The sequence below is a fragment of the Microcaecilia unicolor genome, chromosome 14, assembly GCF_901765095.1.
Source record: "Microcaecilia unicolor chromosome 14, aMicUni1.1, whole genome shotgun sequence".
Lineage (NCBI taxonomy): Eukaryota > Metazoa > Chordata > Amphibia > Gymnophiona > Siphonopidae > Microcaecilia > Microcaecilia unicolor.
This window is the reverse complement of record NC_044044.1, coordinates 34,739,785-34,756,421: the sequence shown is the minus strand read 5'-3', so window position 1 is coordinate 34,756,421 and position 16,637 is coordinate 34,739,785. Positions and strand designations below refer to the sequence as shown.

At 43.6% G+C, this 16,637-nt stretch overlaps 2 protein-coding genes across 4 annotated transcripts in view; both read right to left on the bottom strand.

Moving 5' to 3' along the window:
* Positions 1–3,954, bottom strand: part of NCAPD2 (non-SMC condensin I complex subunit D2) — a 30,048-nt gene extending 26,094 nt beyond the window's left edge. Inside the window, exons 1-2 of the mRNA XM_030187889.1 lie at positions 3,849–3,954; positions 2,117–2,271 (exon numbers count right to left, since the gene is read on the bottom strand). Of these exons, the coding sequence (XP_030043749.1) occupies positions 2,117–2,240 (124 nt within the window). The 5' untranslated portion in view covers positions 2,241–2,271; positions 3,849–3,954. The remainder of the gene's footprint in view (positions 1–2,116; positions 2,272–3,848) is intronic.
* A 2,725-nt stretch (positions 3,955–6,679) lies between these two features.
* On the bottom strand, positions 6,680–15,661 carry ING4 (inhibitor of growth family member 4). Of its 3 annotated transcripts, none has more exons than XM_030187994.1 (8): positions 15,587–15,661; positions 14,673–14,744; positions 14,126–14,292; positions 13,799–13,913; positions 10,030–10,138; positions 9,317–9,464; positions 9,146–9,207; positions 6,680–7,803 (listed from the first exon to the last, which is right to left on the bottom strand). In XM_030187994.1, exons 1-8 carry the CDS (start codon positions 15,621–15,623, stop codon positions 7,764–7,766), a joined length of 750 nt encoding a protein of 249 aa, XP_030043854.1. In that variant the 5' UTR covers positions 15,624–15,661; the 3' UTR covers positions 6,680–7,763. The 3 variants fall into 3 exon arrangements, with proteins under 3 accessions (XP_030043854.1, XP_030043855.1, XP_030043856.1); XM_030187995.1 differs by having other exon boundaries at positions 9,317–9,461; XM_030187996.1 differs by lacking the exon at positions 15,587–15,661 and adding an exon at positions 15,178–15,566.
* Positions 15,662–16,637: the final 976 nt, after the last annotated feature.

Below are 16,637 nucleotides of genomic sequence, written 5' to 3'. Positions count from 1 at the left end.
CATAAAGGCAGAGAGGCTTTGCTTTCCATGAGTGCAGTGAGGAGAATGTTGAGGTCTCAAGTGGGAGGATACATGTTCATAAGCCCCCCCCCCCCCCCATGAAGCTCGATATGAGTGGGTGGGTGGAGATAGCATCCTACTATGACCACATAGATGTCAACTCTATCTCTACTAGGTGGAGTTGGACAAAGGTAATTTTGAGTCCAGACTGGGCAAGGTGCAGGAGGTAAGTCATGAGTTTAGCAGAACAGGTTGTATCCCATCGTCTGGGCCCACAAGTACGAATGCTTGCCGGAGAGTTTGGGGGCTGATAGGAGGACCTCCTTGACCTTAGGTGTTAATATCCAGGTGTAATATCAAGCACCATGAAGTCAGAGAGAGAGAGTGCAGACTGGGGTAGAGCCACAATACTAGGTGAAGAGCCACAGATGGCTCCAGTAGAACTGAGTAGTCCACTTGCATGGATAGAAGAGGGCACCATAGCCATCTGGGCCAACGAGATGCTGTGAGAATGAGCTTTTCTCTGTCATGTCTTGAGTACTGTCATAGCTAGGGAGGGGAAGTTTAGAGGGGCCCTTGATATTAAGGAGTAACAAAGGAGTTATGTGCATATCTGTAAGAATCTGGTCTGATGGAACAGAATCTTTGGCACTTGGATCTCTTTGCCACTCCAGACAACGCCATGTGTGGCTGCTCCCAGAGGGTGAAGGGAACCAAGGTTTCTAGGTAAAGACCAGTTGGTTTCAGTCACCTGGGAGATATGCTGCTTTTATTTGGACAGCTCAAGTTGTCAAATGCATAAGGCCTTCCAACAAAGTTTGAGGGACCCTGATCCCATCTGCTTGTTGCTTTGACCATGTCTTCTCCTTATTAAAATCATATCAACTGGCTGCCAGTTGCCTACAGAATAAAATTGAAAGTTCTCACCCTAGCTCACAAGACTTTGTATTCTGGAACTTCTCTATATCTCTCTTCTCCTATTATTCCTTACACTCCCTCTTGCACTCTTCATTCTCTTGATGAATGTTGTCTTCACCCCCCCCCCTCACAAAATCTTCTGCCCATTTGTTAAATTTGTATCTCACATTTTCCCACCTATTTGCAGGCTCAATGTGGCTTACATAGTACCGTAAAGGCGATCGCCATTTCTGGTATAACAATTACGAAGTGATGTAGTGGTAGAATAAGGTTCATGTGTACAAGACACAATAGGGAATCGTAGAGAAGGGGAGTTGTGTTATGTTCATTACGCTCTTTGGTTTCGCTTGTGTTGCAGGGTTCAGGTATTTAGGTTGGATCGGTAGGGTATGCCTTTTTGAACTGGTTAGTTTTTAATGATTTCCGGAAGTTTAGGTGGTCATACGTTGTTTTCACGGCTTTTGGTAATGCGTTCCATAGTTGTGTGCTTATATAGGAAAAGCTGGATGCATAAGTTGATTTGAATCCACTTAGTCCTCATCATTCCTCCATTTAGCACTGTCTCTGTGGAATTCTCTTTACAACTGGAAATGTACTACTCAAAATTTAAAGTGGGACTGAAGACATAACTGACTAGTCTACTCTTTAGCTAATGCCCATTTCAACCTGTAGTGTCTCTTCCTCATAAGAACATAAGAGTAGCCATACTGGGTCAGACCAATGGTCCATCTAGTCCAGTATCGTGTTCTCCAAATAGTGGCCAAGCCAGGTCACAAGTACCTGGCAGAAAACCAAATCATGGGAACATCATAATACAGATCCTAGGCCAAGAAATTGCTTCCCATGTCTGTCTCAACAGCAGACTATGGACTTTTCCTCCAGGAATTTGTGCAAACCTTTTTTTAAACCCAGATATGATAACCACTCCTCTGACAAAGGGTTACTATTTGTTGAGTGAAAAAATATTTGCTCTTATTTGTTTTAAAAGTATTTCCATACAACTTCGAGTGGACTAACCGAAACATAAAGGCGGACATTGTTACGCATACTCAGAAAAGTCTAGGTTTTCCTGAGCTCAAGCAAAGCAAAGTCTGGAATTTAGCAATATTGGATGACATGTGTGGCTAAGATCCTGCTGCACACAGTGAATCCCATTACAGGCACTTAACTTTGCTTTACAATTAAATAGTTTCCTTACCCCCAAACAGTGTACTGAGCTGCCTGACAGGTAGCACTTCCTGCACAACATACTGATTCACCCCTCCACTCTTCAGCAGGTCCCGAATCGAGAGTGGGATATGGAAGTCAAAAGCCATCTCCATAACTGAGAGAATTTAAGCAATCATCACAGATCTACCAACAACAACAAAAAAGTATAATAAAAAATAAACAAAAACACAAGAGAAGAAAAGGTCAAGTTCATAACCAAAATGTAGGCAATGTAGAAAGTGCAGCGAAGCAACTCAAGCTTTACACATTAGGGACTAAATGCCGCACTGGTGCGCCTGGGTTTTAATCATGAGCTGTAGAAGAGTGTGGTAGCCGTGTTAGTCCACTCTTAAGGTTATCAATAGAAATCAAACCAAATAAAACATGGAAAAGAAAATAAGATGATCCCTTTTTTATTGGACATAACTTAATACATTTCTTGATTAGCTTTCGAAGGTTGCCCTTCTTCCTCAGATCGGAAATAAGCAAATGTGCTAGCTGACAGTGTATATAAGTGAAAACATTCAAGCATTACTATGACAGTAAAATAGATACCATTGGAAATTCTACATGGAATGTTGCTACTGTTGGAGATTCTACATGGAATGTTGCTATTCCACTAGCAACATTCCATGTAGAAGGCTGCGCAGGCTTCTGTTTCTGTGAGTCTGACGTCCTGCACGTGCAGGACGTCAGACTCACAGAAGCAGAAGCCTGCGCGGCCACATTGGTGATCTACAAGGGCCGACTTCTACATGGAATGTTGCTAGTGGAATAGCAACATTCCATGTAGAATCTATAGAAATCAAACAAAATAAAACATGGAAAAGAAAATAAGATGATCCCTTTTTTATTGGACATAACTTAATACATTTCTTGATTAGCTTTCGAAGGTTGCCCTTCTTCGTCAGATCAGAAATAAGCAAATGTGCTAGCTGACAGTGTATATAAGTGAAAACATTCAAGCATTACTATGACAGTAAAATAGATACCATTGGAAATTCTACATGGAATGTTGCTACTGTTGGAGATTCTACATGGAATGTTGCTATTCCACTAGCAACATTCCATGTAGAAGGCTGCGCAGGCTTCTGTTTCTGTGAGTCTGACGTCCTGCACGTGCAGGACGTCAGACTCACAGAAGCAGAAGCCTGCGCGGCCACATTGGTGATCTACAAGGGCCGACTTCTACATGGAATGTTGCTAGTGGAATAGCAACATTCCATGTAGAATCTATAGAAATCAAACAAAATAAAACATGGAAAAGAAAATAAGATGATACCTTTTTTATTGGACATAACTTAATACATTTCTTGATTAGCTTTCGAAGGTTGCCCTTCTTCGTTAGATCGGAATAAGCAAATCATGAGCTGCAAATGCAATTCCCAACAGTGGCATCATCTTTCCCTATCCCACCCTTTAGTGTCCAATGTTCCCATATGGCTTATTAGTTGTATAAGCATTGGCCTGGCAATAGCCATTTTGGTGTATTGTAAGCCACATTCAGCCTGCAAACATGTGGGGTATAAATGTGATAAACATTGGAGACTAACGGGTTAAAGTGGGTTGACCTTCAGGATCTCCCTCCCCTTTGCTCGGCTGCTGTGGAGCTTCCCAAAGCCCCAGCCATGAGGCTGCCCGAGACCCTCCCTCCCCCTTCCTTCCTTCCTTCGGTAACCGACCCCTCTCTCTCTCTCTCTCTCTCCCTCCCTTCGCCTCACCTCAGGGCTCTGCCTCTCCCCCTCCTCGACTCCTCTTTTCAACGTTTTCTTTCACTACTACAGCGGCGGCTGCTCCTGCCTCCTGCAAGTTCAAACTTTCCCTCCGCCGCCTCCCGCGCCTGCTGGAAACAGGAAGTAACGTCAGGAAACAGGAAGTTACGTCAGCGAGAGAGGATGGCGGAACTTTGGACTGTCGTCATCTAAGGGGAGGAGTCGCTGGTTGAGTGTCCGCGAGCTTAGTTATCTCGCGATGCAGCAGCTGCTGCTTTGGCCTCCTTGTTGCACGTGTCAGAGAGAGGCCTCGTATATCCACTAAGGGTATCAGCAGCCTGTGAAGCAGCTCCTGCATTGCAATTTCCAGTCATAGGGCTGATAATCAAAACTCTGGCCATATTTCTGAATAGCACCATAAAATACCCAAAAAACAACACCCTAATACTCAAAGCTCAGGAGCATTAGGGAATTCGGCTGGAGGATATTCCTTGGCATAAGCACAGTGGCTGATACCCGGGCCGGATCGCCGATGCCCCCCCCCCGGCGAAAGGACACCCCCCTCGGGTGCATTTTTACCTGTGAAGTAACCTGTGCCGGGGCACAGGGAGCACGGAACGAGCAAAGCCGACAGGCGCGTGCAGTGGTGTGCTGGAGCAGGCTCTCACAGGCTCGCAAGAGCCGGTTGTTAGTTTTTTAAGAATTTTGGGAGCCGGTTCTTAAAGTAGGGCCCTCCATGGCTACTTTAACAACTGGCTCCCAAAATGTGGGCTTGGGCCCCCTGCTGAATTATCTTTTACTTTGCTGGTGGGGATGCTGACCCCTGCCAGCCAAGTAAATAGACTACTGCTGCTCCCCGCGCCTTGTTTCCAGCTCTGGGCAGCAGGCTGGGACTTCTCGAGCATGCTGCTCAGAGCAAGACATTGGGAGTGGTGGCAGTCCATTTATTGGCTGCCAGCAAAGGTATGCATAGTGTGCCCACACGAAGGGAGGAAGGAGAAAGAGGCAAGTGTTGCTCCCCCCACCGGCCCTTCCAACTGCAGAGCTGGCTACGTCCGGAGAAAGAACCTGTTGTTAAAAATTTACCAGCACACCCCTGGGCGCGTGGCACCCCTTCCAGCGGCGTGCACCCACCCCCCCCCCCCCTAGGAACGCCACTGCATACGCACAGAACAGTTCAGCGGTAAACAGTTCCTATGCGCATGCGCCTGGTAAAACCTGAACATGAAGCACACATTGGCATGTTTTCTGCAGCCTACATATAAGCATTTTTAATTTTTTTTTTCTGGATGCATTTATTTAGATACAAGTAACAGATGCCAATGTGTGTGTTAGGGTTCTGGCCGCTTAACGCCAATGTGTGCTTCACATTTGGGTCAGCTGTTTCTCACATCCACTGCTCAAGGGCTTGCACCAGTAGATATTGCAGAATCATCTGAGAAGCATGAGAATCATGGAAAATCTTCTCTTCCAACACCTTAATGCCTGTGCAGACATGGTGTTATCTTTTACAGTGGTAAGGCACCTTTGTTTCAGGTGTTCCTTTCTGATCATTGGGAAGAATACAAAATTACCTCATTTAAATGAGCTTGACTACATTTGCAAGCTATCTGTGCAAAGGCCTGACCTGCTAAAGCCTCTGATCATTCTGCGCTGGTAAATGTGGATGCTAGTATGGTGCTAATGGCCTCTAGTGCCCACATTTACTTTGGATTATTGGCCCCACCCTGTCTTGGAATATGTAAATGCAACATGTTTCTATACCCTGTAGCTTTATTTTACTGTTACAGTTTGGAAAAAGAAGTTTCCCTTTTAACCACGTTGAAGATAATTTCATAAACATTCTCTGTGTTTGAGGTGTGTTCTATTTGTGGAAATTGTGTGGAGGATGTATGGTGGCGTGTGTACTTTGAATACATCTGCAATTATTTCTTCCCTAGGTCTGAATTTGGGTGGAGCTGTTGTATACCTGTGAATTTTATTTTACACAAAATAGGCCTGTGCCTGCATTAGAGTACATGCACATAGTTACACCTTCCTTGAATCAAGTGTAACTTTCAGAACATTTGTGCACTGTTGAGGATTATTGCAGGAACCTGTTCTATAAAGGCAGCTAAACATAGAACTCGTCTAGATGAGCCCCTGCCTGCTTAAGCTCCAGCTATTCAGTGGTATTTAACTGGGTAGTACCCCTGAACATCTCCGCTAACTGGTCATTCCTTAACTGCTCAACTTTTTGTCCTATAGATTGTAAGCTCCTTTGAGCAGGGACTGTCCTTCTTTGCGTAACCCGGGTAGCGCTTTAGAAATGTTTAGTAGTAGTAGTAGTCAGCACACATACTTTCAGTATCATGAACCACATGTACCCTGGGTTTGAAGATTCAGGGTTAGTTTAGGGAGCGCCTTACAAGACACTTACTGCCGCAGGCTAAATACTACCTCTTAGGTCAGTGGTTCCCAAACCTGGAACTATGTCAGCATTAGTGCAGCTTTGTAAACGAGGGGGGGGGGGGTAAGAATGTAAGGCAAATACCTTTTCGGACTAGTACAGGCTGGGTTTTCTTTTTTTTAATCATTTATTAACCTTTATTTCTATTTTTATACTTTAAACTAACAGCAACCACCTTGCTTTATCCACCAATGGAAAGGTCAGAATTTTCCCAGCCTGTGGTTTTGTCCCATTCTCTCCAGCCACCAGCCATACTCAGTCTGGAAGCTCTCCAATACAGGAACCCAGGACCCAAACAAATACAAACTTCCCAGGAGGCTCCTGTCACTACACACTCCTCAAGCTGCTCTATATCTTCAATAATGATCCTCATGTGCATGAGGGCTTCCAGCTATTGAATGACACCTCTGAACAGTCACCTCTCTTCCCCTCTTTATTATTGGATAACTGTGTCCTAAGCAGACACATCACAGGAGAGACAATGTAAAGAGACAATAAACATCCCCATAACACAATGAGAACAAAAAATGTAAAAAAAAAAAAAAATAATAATAATAGTCAATAGAAACTTGTAGCACCATGAAAAGTAACAAGCTGTAAAAACTGTGTCCAGTTTCATCCTCCAGTCCCTGGAAGAGTAAGATTCTGTGCAATCAGTCTCTATCCCCATCCCCAGAGGAGCAAGACTTAGCTACTTCCATCCCCAAGCAATTTCTGCAGGGCAGCCCGTAGCACCAACACAAGGAGGAGTGCAAGTGCTTGGGCCAGAAACCACAATCTGAAAGGATTCAGACAGCATTGCAAGACAGGCAGAGAGAGAGAGAGAGAAACCAAGATTGCAGGAAAAGAGGGGAGACTTTAATAGCTGCAGCACAGCTGAGAAATTTTGGACAATACAAACCAGGCAGTGCTGGCACTGAACTAGAAGGACAAGCCAAGGGATGAATTAAATTCTATCTAGGAGAACAATGGAAAGAGAGACACTGCTGCCCCCATATTATCCTGAAAACATCCTGGCAGTGAATTTCAACCCAGCTCCACTGCCGTTGTAGCTTTCCAGTTGCAGTAACTCGATTTTCTGTTGTGGATTTTTCTCTTTGCAGGGTCACTGCCTTTGTTTTGGGGTCTGACCATCTCTCCTTCCCGAGGTTCAGGGGTCCTCTCACCTGACGTCATCTCAGTCCTAAAACTAGACAAAGCCCAGAGCCAAAGAATGCTTTGCAGTATCACAGTGATACAGCTGATTGCCCCAACCCCTAGCGTTTCTAAATCAATTCTGCCCCTTCCCCTCTGGATCCAGTGGCCAGTCCTGCATTCCAACTGGTCACACCAGACAAAAGCTCCAAGCCGCAGCTGCTAACAGCCTGAGGCTCCAGTTCCAACTCCGAGCCATGTGCACAGGGACATGAAGAACAGGAGAATGAGGTGGAGGAAGAGATGATCTTTTCCAGTTGGCATCATCCGAACAGCAGGTTTCATTTCTTCTTGCGCTCCTGAGAGCAGCGGGGGCAAAACCTGTTCACAGAAAAAATAAATTAAAACCCATTTACTTCTTTCCAACACCAAGATTCTCAGTAAGCTCCCTGCTATGCCAATATAGAGACCATCACAAATAGCTCTGCCAATATACCTCACTCCCGTGCCTCCCCAAAAACCCTTGACATTACAGTACTGGGACCCTCTAGCTCTGTCCGTGACCCTTACTCCTCCAAGGAGTACCTGCATATAATGTGTACAGTGCTGCGTACATCTAGTAGTGCTATAGAAATGATTATACTAAGCAGTAAACCTCCCTCGCACATATGACTGCCATTAGGCACCCCTGGTCAAACTGTATGCTTCAATAAATCCCTTGGTGAACAGAAGCTGACAACCACTAAATAGTACAAAGTTAAAAGACAACATCTTAATGCATGATTATTATTTGCAGATATTAACTTTTATTCATTTTAACTTGTTAGGGTTTCATTAGTCAGCTGAAGACAAATCTATGAGTGAACAAATACACACAGTTCTAACCTTTCATCTTGTGATTGTTCTGTGTACTTTCAACAATCACAAGCTGAAATAAGCAGCAGTCAGTAGAAAAAAACATTTCTAAATACTTCCAACTAGCAATTTCTACTGTCAGAAACATGGTTAAGAACTGGAAGTTATATGGGATTGTTAAGGTCAAGGCAAGATCTGAAATACCAAGAAAAATCTGTTAGATATGCAGAGATCACTGGAAAGGAGCCGCTGAAAACTTTGGCTGACACTGGGGTAAATTGTCCACAATACAGTATTCCTTTTACAACAATAATCTGCATGGAAGAGATACCAGAAGGAAAAAACGTTCTACAATTTCATCCCAAAAGTCATCGTCTAAAATATGCAAAAGAAAAACTTTGATAAGCCTGAATTTTTTGGACTGATGAAATTAAAATTGAACTATTGGGCCACAAAAGTTACATTTGGAGACAAGAACTGCTTGCCAACCCTTAAGCACAGGGCTGGCTCTATTCTGCTTTTAAATATTGGGTGGGTGGAAGAATGGATTCTGCTAAATAACTATATATCCTAGAAGCTGCTCCAGCAGATGTGGGAGTCGGGAAAATCTTGCTGGACACAGAATGACAAGTGCCTGTTAGGCACAGGTCCTCTGCAACTGTGATAATGTACCTGAATGTACTACTGAAAAAAGTTGTGAAGCTAAATCCACATAACTTTGTCTCCATCTGCTGACAGGGTAGAATAGACCACCCATCTGGACTGGTCTAGCAGGATGATAAGAACATGAGTTTTCCCTTCCCCTCCCTTCTATTGTAGTTGCATGTCGGGCTCCTCTTTCCCTCCTGCACATCTACGAGGTACTCACCATTTCCCCCTTGGTTTTGTTGTCAGACCCACACAGGCAAAATGAAACCACTCAATGGAACACTATGAGAAGAGAGACAAGAACTACGGTCAGTGACCCATCGTGGTCTCAAAGTGAAAGGCAGGGGTAGCCAATGGTTTGTAGACAGGGAAAGAGAGAGAGTATTCTTACATCAGGATTGTCACAGCCGATCATTTCTCCATAGGACACCTGGTGACACAGACAGTAAGTTGGCTCATTGGGGTCCACGGGCATGTCTAGCACATCCGAGGGGTGCACATTCCCAAAATTCACAGCTGGCGTCCCATACTCTGCACTACTGAAAAGCAGCAGAGGGAAGGTTGTAAGAGAGCTACAAGGAACTACCTCATTCCTAGCCCCAATCTCTAACCACCAACACCTCATTCTATCACTTACCTCTCAACCTCTCACACCCACCCTTAACTTCTCATTCTTATCCCTAAAGCCTCATCCTCTCTCACATGCATCCCCTCACTCCCAACCCTAATACTCTACCGCCTTACCCCATTCCAATCTTTCTCTTAACAAGTCTCCCCCTCCCCCGTTAATCTGCTATTCCCTCTCTCAATCTTCAGGTAACTGTCACCAAGTCTGGCACTTCTTCCCTCATCTCTTCTACATTCTTTCGTTCATCATATCAAGATCTCTACTCTCCAACATCTTCCCCTCCAGCATTCTCACCACATTCCTATCTGTCCTGCACGCTCCCCCTCTAGTGATCGTTCCTATCATGTGCTTTACTTCCCCAATTGTCTGCCTTCACCCACATCAAACTCACCATATCCTGCACCCCCTTACTACCATCCTCTCATCCCCACTGAGCATCATCCCTCCTAAATTCCTGCGTCTTCCCCATTACTCACGTATGAACAAGTTTCATTTTTTTCTGGCTGCTTTTCACTGTCTCTTCATCTGAGTTCTTGACTTTTGACCTGGCTTTTGCTGCCTTTTTTTCTTTCTGACTCCTGCCCTCTGAAAGAAAAAAAAAAACTCTATTCAACTATAGATAGATAGATAGATAGATTTCAATAGTTCAGTGAAAAAATATCCTTGTACCACTAGAGATCAGAAGTGAGTAGTCACACCAGGGATGGAGAAATTAGGTTTTACCTGAATTTTCTTTCCACTAGTCCTTCCCACTGTTCCAGAACCCGTAGGATAGTTGTATCCATCAACCAGCTGGTGCAGATAGAGAACGGAAAACTCAGCTGAGACATCGCTCTCTTGGCATCCAATCCAGCTCCTCAGTATTTACGTAGACAAGAAGAAAAGGATAAACACAACAACCTTAAACAATTCACTAACCTAACACTAACCAGATGAGCAAACGTGTGCCATGACAGCCAAAGACATACTGCAGGTCATAAATAGCACCAAATAGGCCATCCCCGCTTCCAGCTTATGTTGCAGACTGCTGATGCCACTTCAGGCATTCTCGAACCATGAACGAGTTGCACACTATCACTTGAAGGCCCCAAAGAGGTCACTTCAAAGGCTTGTTTCAGTGAGCCTTCTAGTTTCCTATCCTGTTGGTCATTTAGGGCAATGACCTTTCCAAGGGCAATGTGGTTTTCTTGGTCACTGCTGTTACCAAGAGAGTCCACCACGGGAAGCTGTAATTTCTTTCTCCTCCAAAACCAACAGGTACAGGCGAGCCATAGCTCTAACCACTCCCGGACCCGTGTCCGGTGAGACCCATTCTGCTGCATCAGGTCTTGAATGTCTGGATGCACTGGAAAGGCCTTAGAAGGTCCTCTTAAGCCTTCTCATGATTGACGAAGATGGATAAGTCTATGGAATGATGGAAAACAAAGAAGCCGAAAATCCCCTGACCTAGAGGTGTTAGGTGATAATGGAAAAGAAAATAGACTCGCTAAATAATTAGGGCAAGAGCCTTCTAAAATCGCGTAAACCTAACATGTCAACTTAAACGAAACTCGGGCTTTTAAAGGAAGCAATGCAGTGCTATCAGGCATGGCATGGTCAAACCGCCTCTTGTCAAATATCAGCTTTGCTGCAGTGTTTTGCACGGTCTGTAATCTAGCAATAGAGGAAGCAGATAAAAGGCTTTATAAGCCATTACAATAATCTAAATAGGATAAAATTATAGACTGAACCTAAATAGCAAAATGTTTTTCTTTTTGCTTGTTGACACTCACCTCAATAGCACAATTCTTGAGTTTTGCTCCAGGCTCAGGTCATACAGCATAGGATGTCTTCATCCACCATTGGGGAAGGGGTCTTTTATATGTGTATCCTTCAATACCTTTTGTGGGAAAGACTTTGCTGAAATCAAACAGGAGTGGCCTAGTGGTTAGGGTGGTGGACTTTGGTCCTGGGGAACTGAGGAACTGAGTTCGATTCCCGGCACAGGCAGCTCCTTGTGACTCTGGGCAAGTCACTTAACCCTTCATTGCCTGCCGCATTGAGCCTGCCATGAGTGGGAAACGCGCGGGGTACAAATGTAACAACAACAAAAAAAAACTATGATCTTCATTGTACCCTTTTGGCCAAGGCAGATATGGTTCCTTCTACTTCTGAAGTTGGCCTCCAAAGAACCATGGAGACTGGACTACTTTCTGAACCTCATCACTCAGAACGAGGGATCTCTCTTGCATCCCAGTCTCCAATCCCTGGCCTTCATGCATGCTGAGAGCATAGAGTTGGCATTTCTTGAACTACATAAGGGGGTCTCCAGGGTCCTGCTTACTTCCAGAAACGATTCCACAAAGAGGTGATATCATTTTAAACAAAAGAGGCTTGCCATCTGGTGTGAGGGCAAGGCCTTAGAGCCTTTTCTTGCCCTTTACAAAAACTGTTTGAATACCTTCTCCGCCTTTCTGGGTCTGGTCTCAAGACCAAATCTGTAAGGTTTCATCTTAGTGCAGTTCGTGCTTACCATGTAGAAGGCAAGCCCATCTTTGTACAGCCTCTAGTTGTCAGATTCTTGAGAGGTTTGTTCTTGACTAAGCCCCCTGTCAAACCTCCTACAGTGTCATGAAAGAAAAGTCCATAAGCCATTATTAAAATGGACTTGGGAAGAATCCATCGCTTATTTCTATGATAAGCAGCATAATATGTATTGTACTGTTTTGGGATCTTGCCACGTACTTGTAACCTGATTGGCCACTGTTGGAAACAGGATGCTGGGCTTGATGGACCTTCGGTCTGTCCCAGTGTGGCAATACTTATGTACTTTCAATAAGCAATGCATGAACATTCTTAAGTTGATGGAATTAAAAAAAATAATAACAAATTTATATAAGATTTACTGCTTTTACCTGATAAATAGTAGTAGTAGTAGTAGGTACTAATGATAAAGAGGTGTCTAGATAAACACCAAGAATCTTTGAAACCTTTTCAACCTTAAAGGTTGGACCATCAGGTAATAATAACTCTGCATACAAGAAGATCTAAACACCCATAGAAGACAAAACAATGAAAAAAAACTGATCATATATCTATTAAATAATCATGCAGAGCCCTGGGGAACACTACAAGGTGGGCTCCAATTGACTCTAATGGCTCCTTCAATGACAGACCTCCAGGAATGGACAGATGAGGCTAACCAAGATCTCTTAGAAGCAGCAAGGCTAGAAAGTGAAGCACCTTGCAGCAGCTCTGACTGTCCCTGCTTCAGTCAATAAAAATTATGGAGAACACAAAGATCCCAATGCAGCTGAATGCTCTGTTGGGCCCTGAGGTTGTAAAATGGCAGCTGTGCTTTGCGCATGATCAGACAGAGGCTGTTTCTCACAGCCCTGACAAATGGTGCCCATTCCCGCTCTCTCTTACATCAAACTGTGAACCGACTTTGCCGGAGAGCCCGAAGGCCCCAGCATATTCGAATGCTGTGCCAATCGTTACCTCCGTGTCCCTCGGGATTCACGGCTTGCACGCACTGCTATATCTCAATGCCAGCCAGCAGAACACCGCTTAACTGTCTCCTCGAGAGTTGCCACTCCCCTCAACTGTCACAAACACAGCACAACGTGTCCCAAACAGTGAGTCAGGATCTCTCCCCTGCACCAAGTAGAACTTGCAGTCCCTACAAATGGACCCGAGTCAAACTTTAGCCACTCACCACTTCTGGCTGCTCCCCCCCCGCCAGAAGTCTGCACAAGTGTTACTACAGATGAGAAAGGCTCAGGACTGATAGGTACTCTGTCCCACGCTCTCCAGAAAACCTCTTTCCTTCTCCTTTTTTTTTTTTTTAAGTTGTAGAGCTGGAAAAAGAGAGCTCCACAGGAAAAAGGAGACAGGTGAAGGGAGAGGAGTAAGTTTGCGGAGCACCAGAAACAGGAATCTGAAGACCTCCAGATATGACTCTGCAGACTCAAGCCACCCACAAAGCTCAACAAATCACTCAGAACCAGAGGCTGAAAAGTGTATCCAGCCACCTGCTGGAGACTGAGAACTGAAAACTGAGGTGAGATATATCTCTGTTGGCATCCAGTCCAGCTCCTCAGTATTTTCTATCTCCACCTGCTGGTTGACGGACACAACTATCCCACAGGTTCTGGAATAGTGGAAAGCTACGTAATGGAAAGAGGGTTTTGATCAGATCTGGAGAGATGTTAAACCCTGAAGAAGAATGAGCAAAGCTGGAAAAAGGGTCTCTATTTCACTCACTTTTTTTCCCTTTGCTGGATGAACTGTCATAGTCACTGGATTCAATCTGTTTCTCTTTCAGATCTGCCTCAAAGCGGGCAAGGTCTGTGTCCAAGCGCCTGATATGTTTATCCACCTACAAGAGAAAGCACATCTGAAAAACATTCACTCATCTGACTAGGTACACTCTGACTCCACGAAGCCTCCACCTTTTACTGCAGAAGCGATATTCATTCCCTGACTCTAAGCAATTTCAGCATCCACATGTACATTTGCTCCAGTTTCAACATCTCCCTGCAGGAGGCACTTCATCTTAACTTCTTGCAGGAGATACTCAATTGTTCATACCATTTCATAGGTCTGCATTGCCAGCTGCACTTTATCATCTCCAAATTCCTTGCATTTTCCATAGGCATCTTGAATCCGCTTGAGAAGCTCCAGCTTTTCCTCCGAGGACAGTGTCCGGGCACTAGTAATGTATTGTGTGGCCATCCTGTCAATCTCTGTCTTAAGGTCTGCAAAAAAAAAAAAAAAAAAGAACTAGAAAAATATCCAAAAGGCAGGAGACATACACATACACTATTGATATTAACCTAGAAACTGACTGATCATAAAAATATGCACATACAGATCTTCAAACATTTACTCACAATGATACAAACTGTATCCAACAAGAGATCCAGGATATAAATCCCAGAGAGACACAGAAAAGCTTATCCAGTGATGTTCATTGATTCAGAAAGACTAATTTATATTGTTCCAGAAGGAAATTCATCAGAGACAACAAAGCAAGATCCTGACCCTCACAGAAAGACTGATTCAGAAAGATTTGCAGATTGTGATATAAAGATGACACATCCCAAAAGAGATGCAGTGGAGGTGACAGACTGCTCACCCTCAGTCCTTTGGTCTAGATCCCTCATCAGCTGGAAGTTCCGCTGTAGCTCAAAAGGGAGATTTTCTATACCTGAAATGAAAATAATCAATTGAGAGAGCACTGACACATAGAAAAATAAAGACAGCACACTCTTATTTCTATTTTTCCCATAAGGACATGAATCCATAGAAGATGGATGTGATGAAGATGTGTGATAATGATATGTCATTGTTTTAGAGAAAAATGATCACATCATTTGAGACTCCATACCCCACCACCCCCAGAGCCTATTTCTGGAGGAGTCTAGGGGTTTGTGCAGCGGCCTGAGAACCTGGGGAATTGAATTTGATTCTCACAGCAGCTCCTTGTAACTAAGCAAGTCAATGAACCCTCCATTGCCCCAGGTACAAAATAAGTACCTGCGTATAATATGTAAACCACTTTAAAAAGTAGTTGCAAAAACCACAGAAAGGTGGTATATGAAATCTCATTCCCTTTCCCTTTCTTAATCAGTTTGGTTTACCTTCTTCCTATATAACCTTTTGTATTAACATCGAGGCGGTTTGCAACACAGTAGGTCGGTGAAATCACTGCTGCTATTCCTCATTCCTTTGAATAAAACACAGATTTTTCTTGCTCATTCTTTTAAGGGGAGTCTGATTTTTTTTTCTCTCTTTGAGAAGTGATGCAGTTCTGTCTTCAGTTCTTTACCAGGATCTTTATACCTAGTCTAAGAAGTTTTCCATCTCGTGGCTCTTCCTGCCATACAAGAGATTCTTTCTCCAAATGTTAGGGTTTCCCTCTGTTTATGTTATATTATTTATAGAGTAAGAAGTATTTTTTAGAGAGACTGAATATCTGATCTGACCTCCCCCGACTCTGCGACGCTACCGGTTCCCTCTTTTCCCTTCAATTAAGAAAAGATTTCTTACTGTCTAGATAATGCTCCAGGTACATGCCCGCCGCCATCTTAAACAAAAACAAAGCCACTTCCTCTCTGAACAGGAAATGACTTCACAGCGCTTGTTCCAAGCCAGCAGGTTAGATTGAGAACCAACCTCCTTTCCCAAGGAGATGAGATGAAACAGGAGGTGGGGTTAGCCTATCTAGCCCAAGGAAATTTGAGGCGGCATGACGTCAAAACGTTGAAGCCACTTAAGTTAATCTTTGTTTCCCCTTCTCCGCGTAGCCGTCGAGCTGCGAACACTTAAAGCAAACAAACCTATGATGAGCTGCTGAGGCATCCGCACTGTCGTTCTTTATTATTGGTAGCATTTTTATTTAATCTCACTTATATTTTGAAAGTTGCCAGCTTGTGCAGCATACGAGTCTACACAGAGAAAGTATAATAGTCTTAGTCCATTGTAAGCCGCTTTGGGGCTGCTCCATGTGGCAAAAAGCGGGGTATAAATGTACTTAAATAAATAATAGTGGAATAACTTTTCACAGGTAGAGTAGTAATTTGCTATAAATCGTAATCAGTGTGTCATTTGGAGGGGACACCCTAGCATGTCATATTCGTGCAGAGATTTTTTTTTTTTATCCTGGTAAAGGGCCACTAAAACACACATCATATTATCAGAATCAAGTGCTTAACATCAAAGTTTCTATTTATTTGTTTAGTAATGGCAGTTATATCTCACATTAAACACGAATTAGGTTGGAACCTGGGCACATTAAAAAAAATATATATATTTTTTCCTGTGCCTAGATCAAAAGAAAAAGGTGTTTTATAGGAACTTGCTCCTTTCGTTTTGTGGAATGCAGTGGTACATTATAAAAATGCTCAACATTATTACTACTGTTTAAAAGAAAGATATTATTAAGAGAGGGTAGAGGAGGGGAAATAGGGATTGTTCTGTTTAATGAGGCATATTATGATGCACAAATGATATTGTTTTCTGTTGTTAGGTTATGGCTATGGTGCTGGAATGTTAATAAACATTGTTGAAAGTTGACGGGGAAGGCGAAATAATAAGGTGG

Coding starts and splice junctions, on each gene's coding strand:
- ING4 (XM_030187994.1), bottom strand. CDS start 15,623: ATGGCGGCGGGCATGTACCTGGAGCATTATCTAGACA. Junction 13,914..14,125: donor CAATGCAGACCTATGAAATG/GTATGAACAATT, acceptor TTTCTCTTGTAG/GTGGATAAACATATCAGGCG. Junction 10,139..13,798: donor ATCCAGCAAAGGGAAAAAAA/GTGAGTGAAATA, acceptor TTTTTCTTTCAG/AGGGCAGGAGTCAGAAAGAA.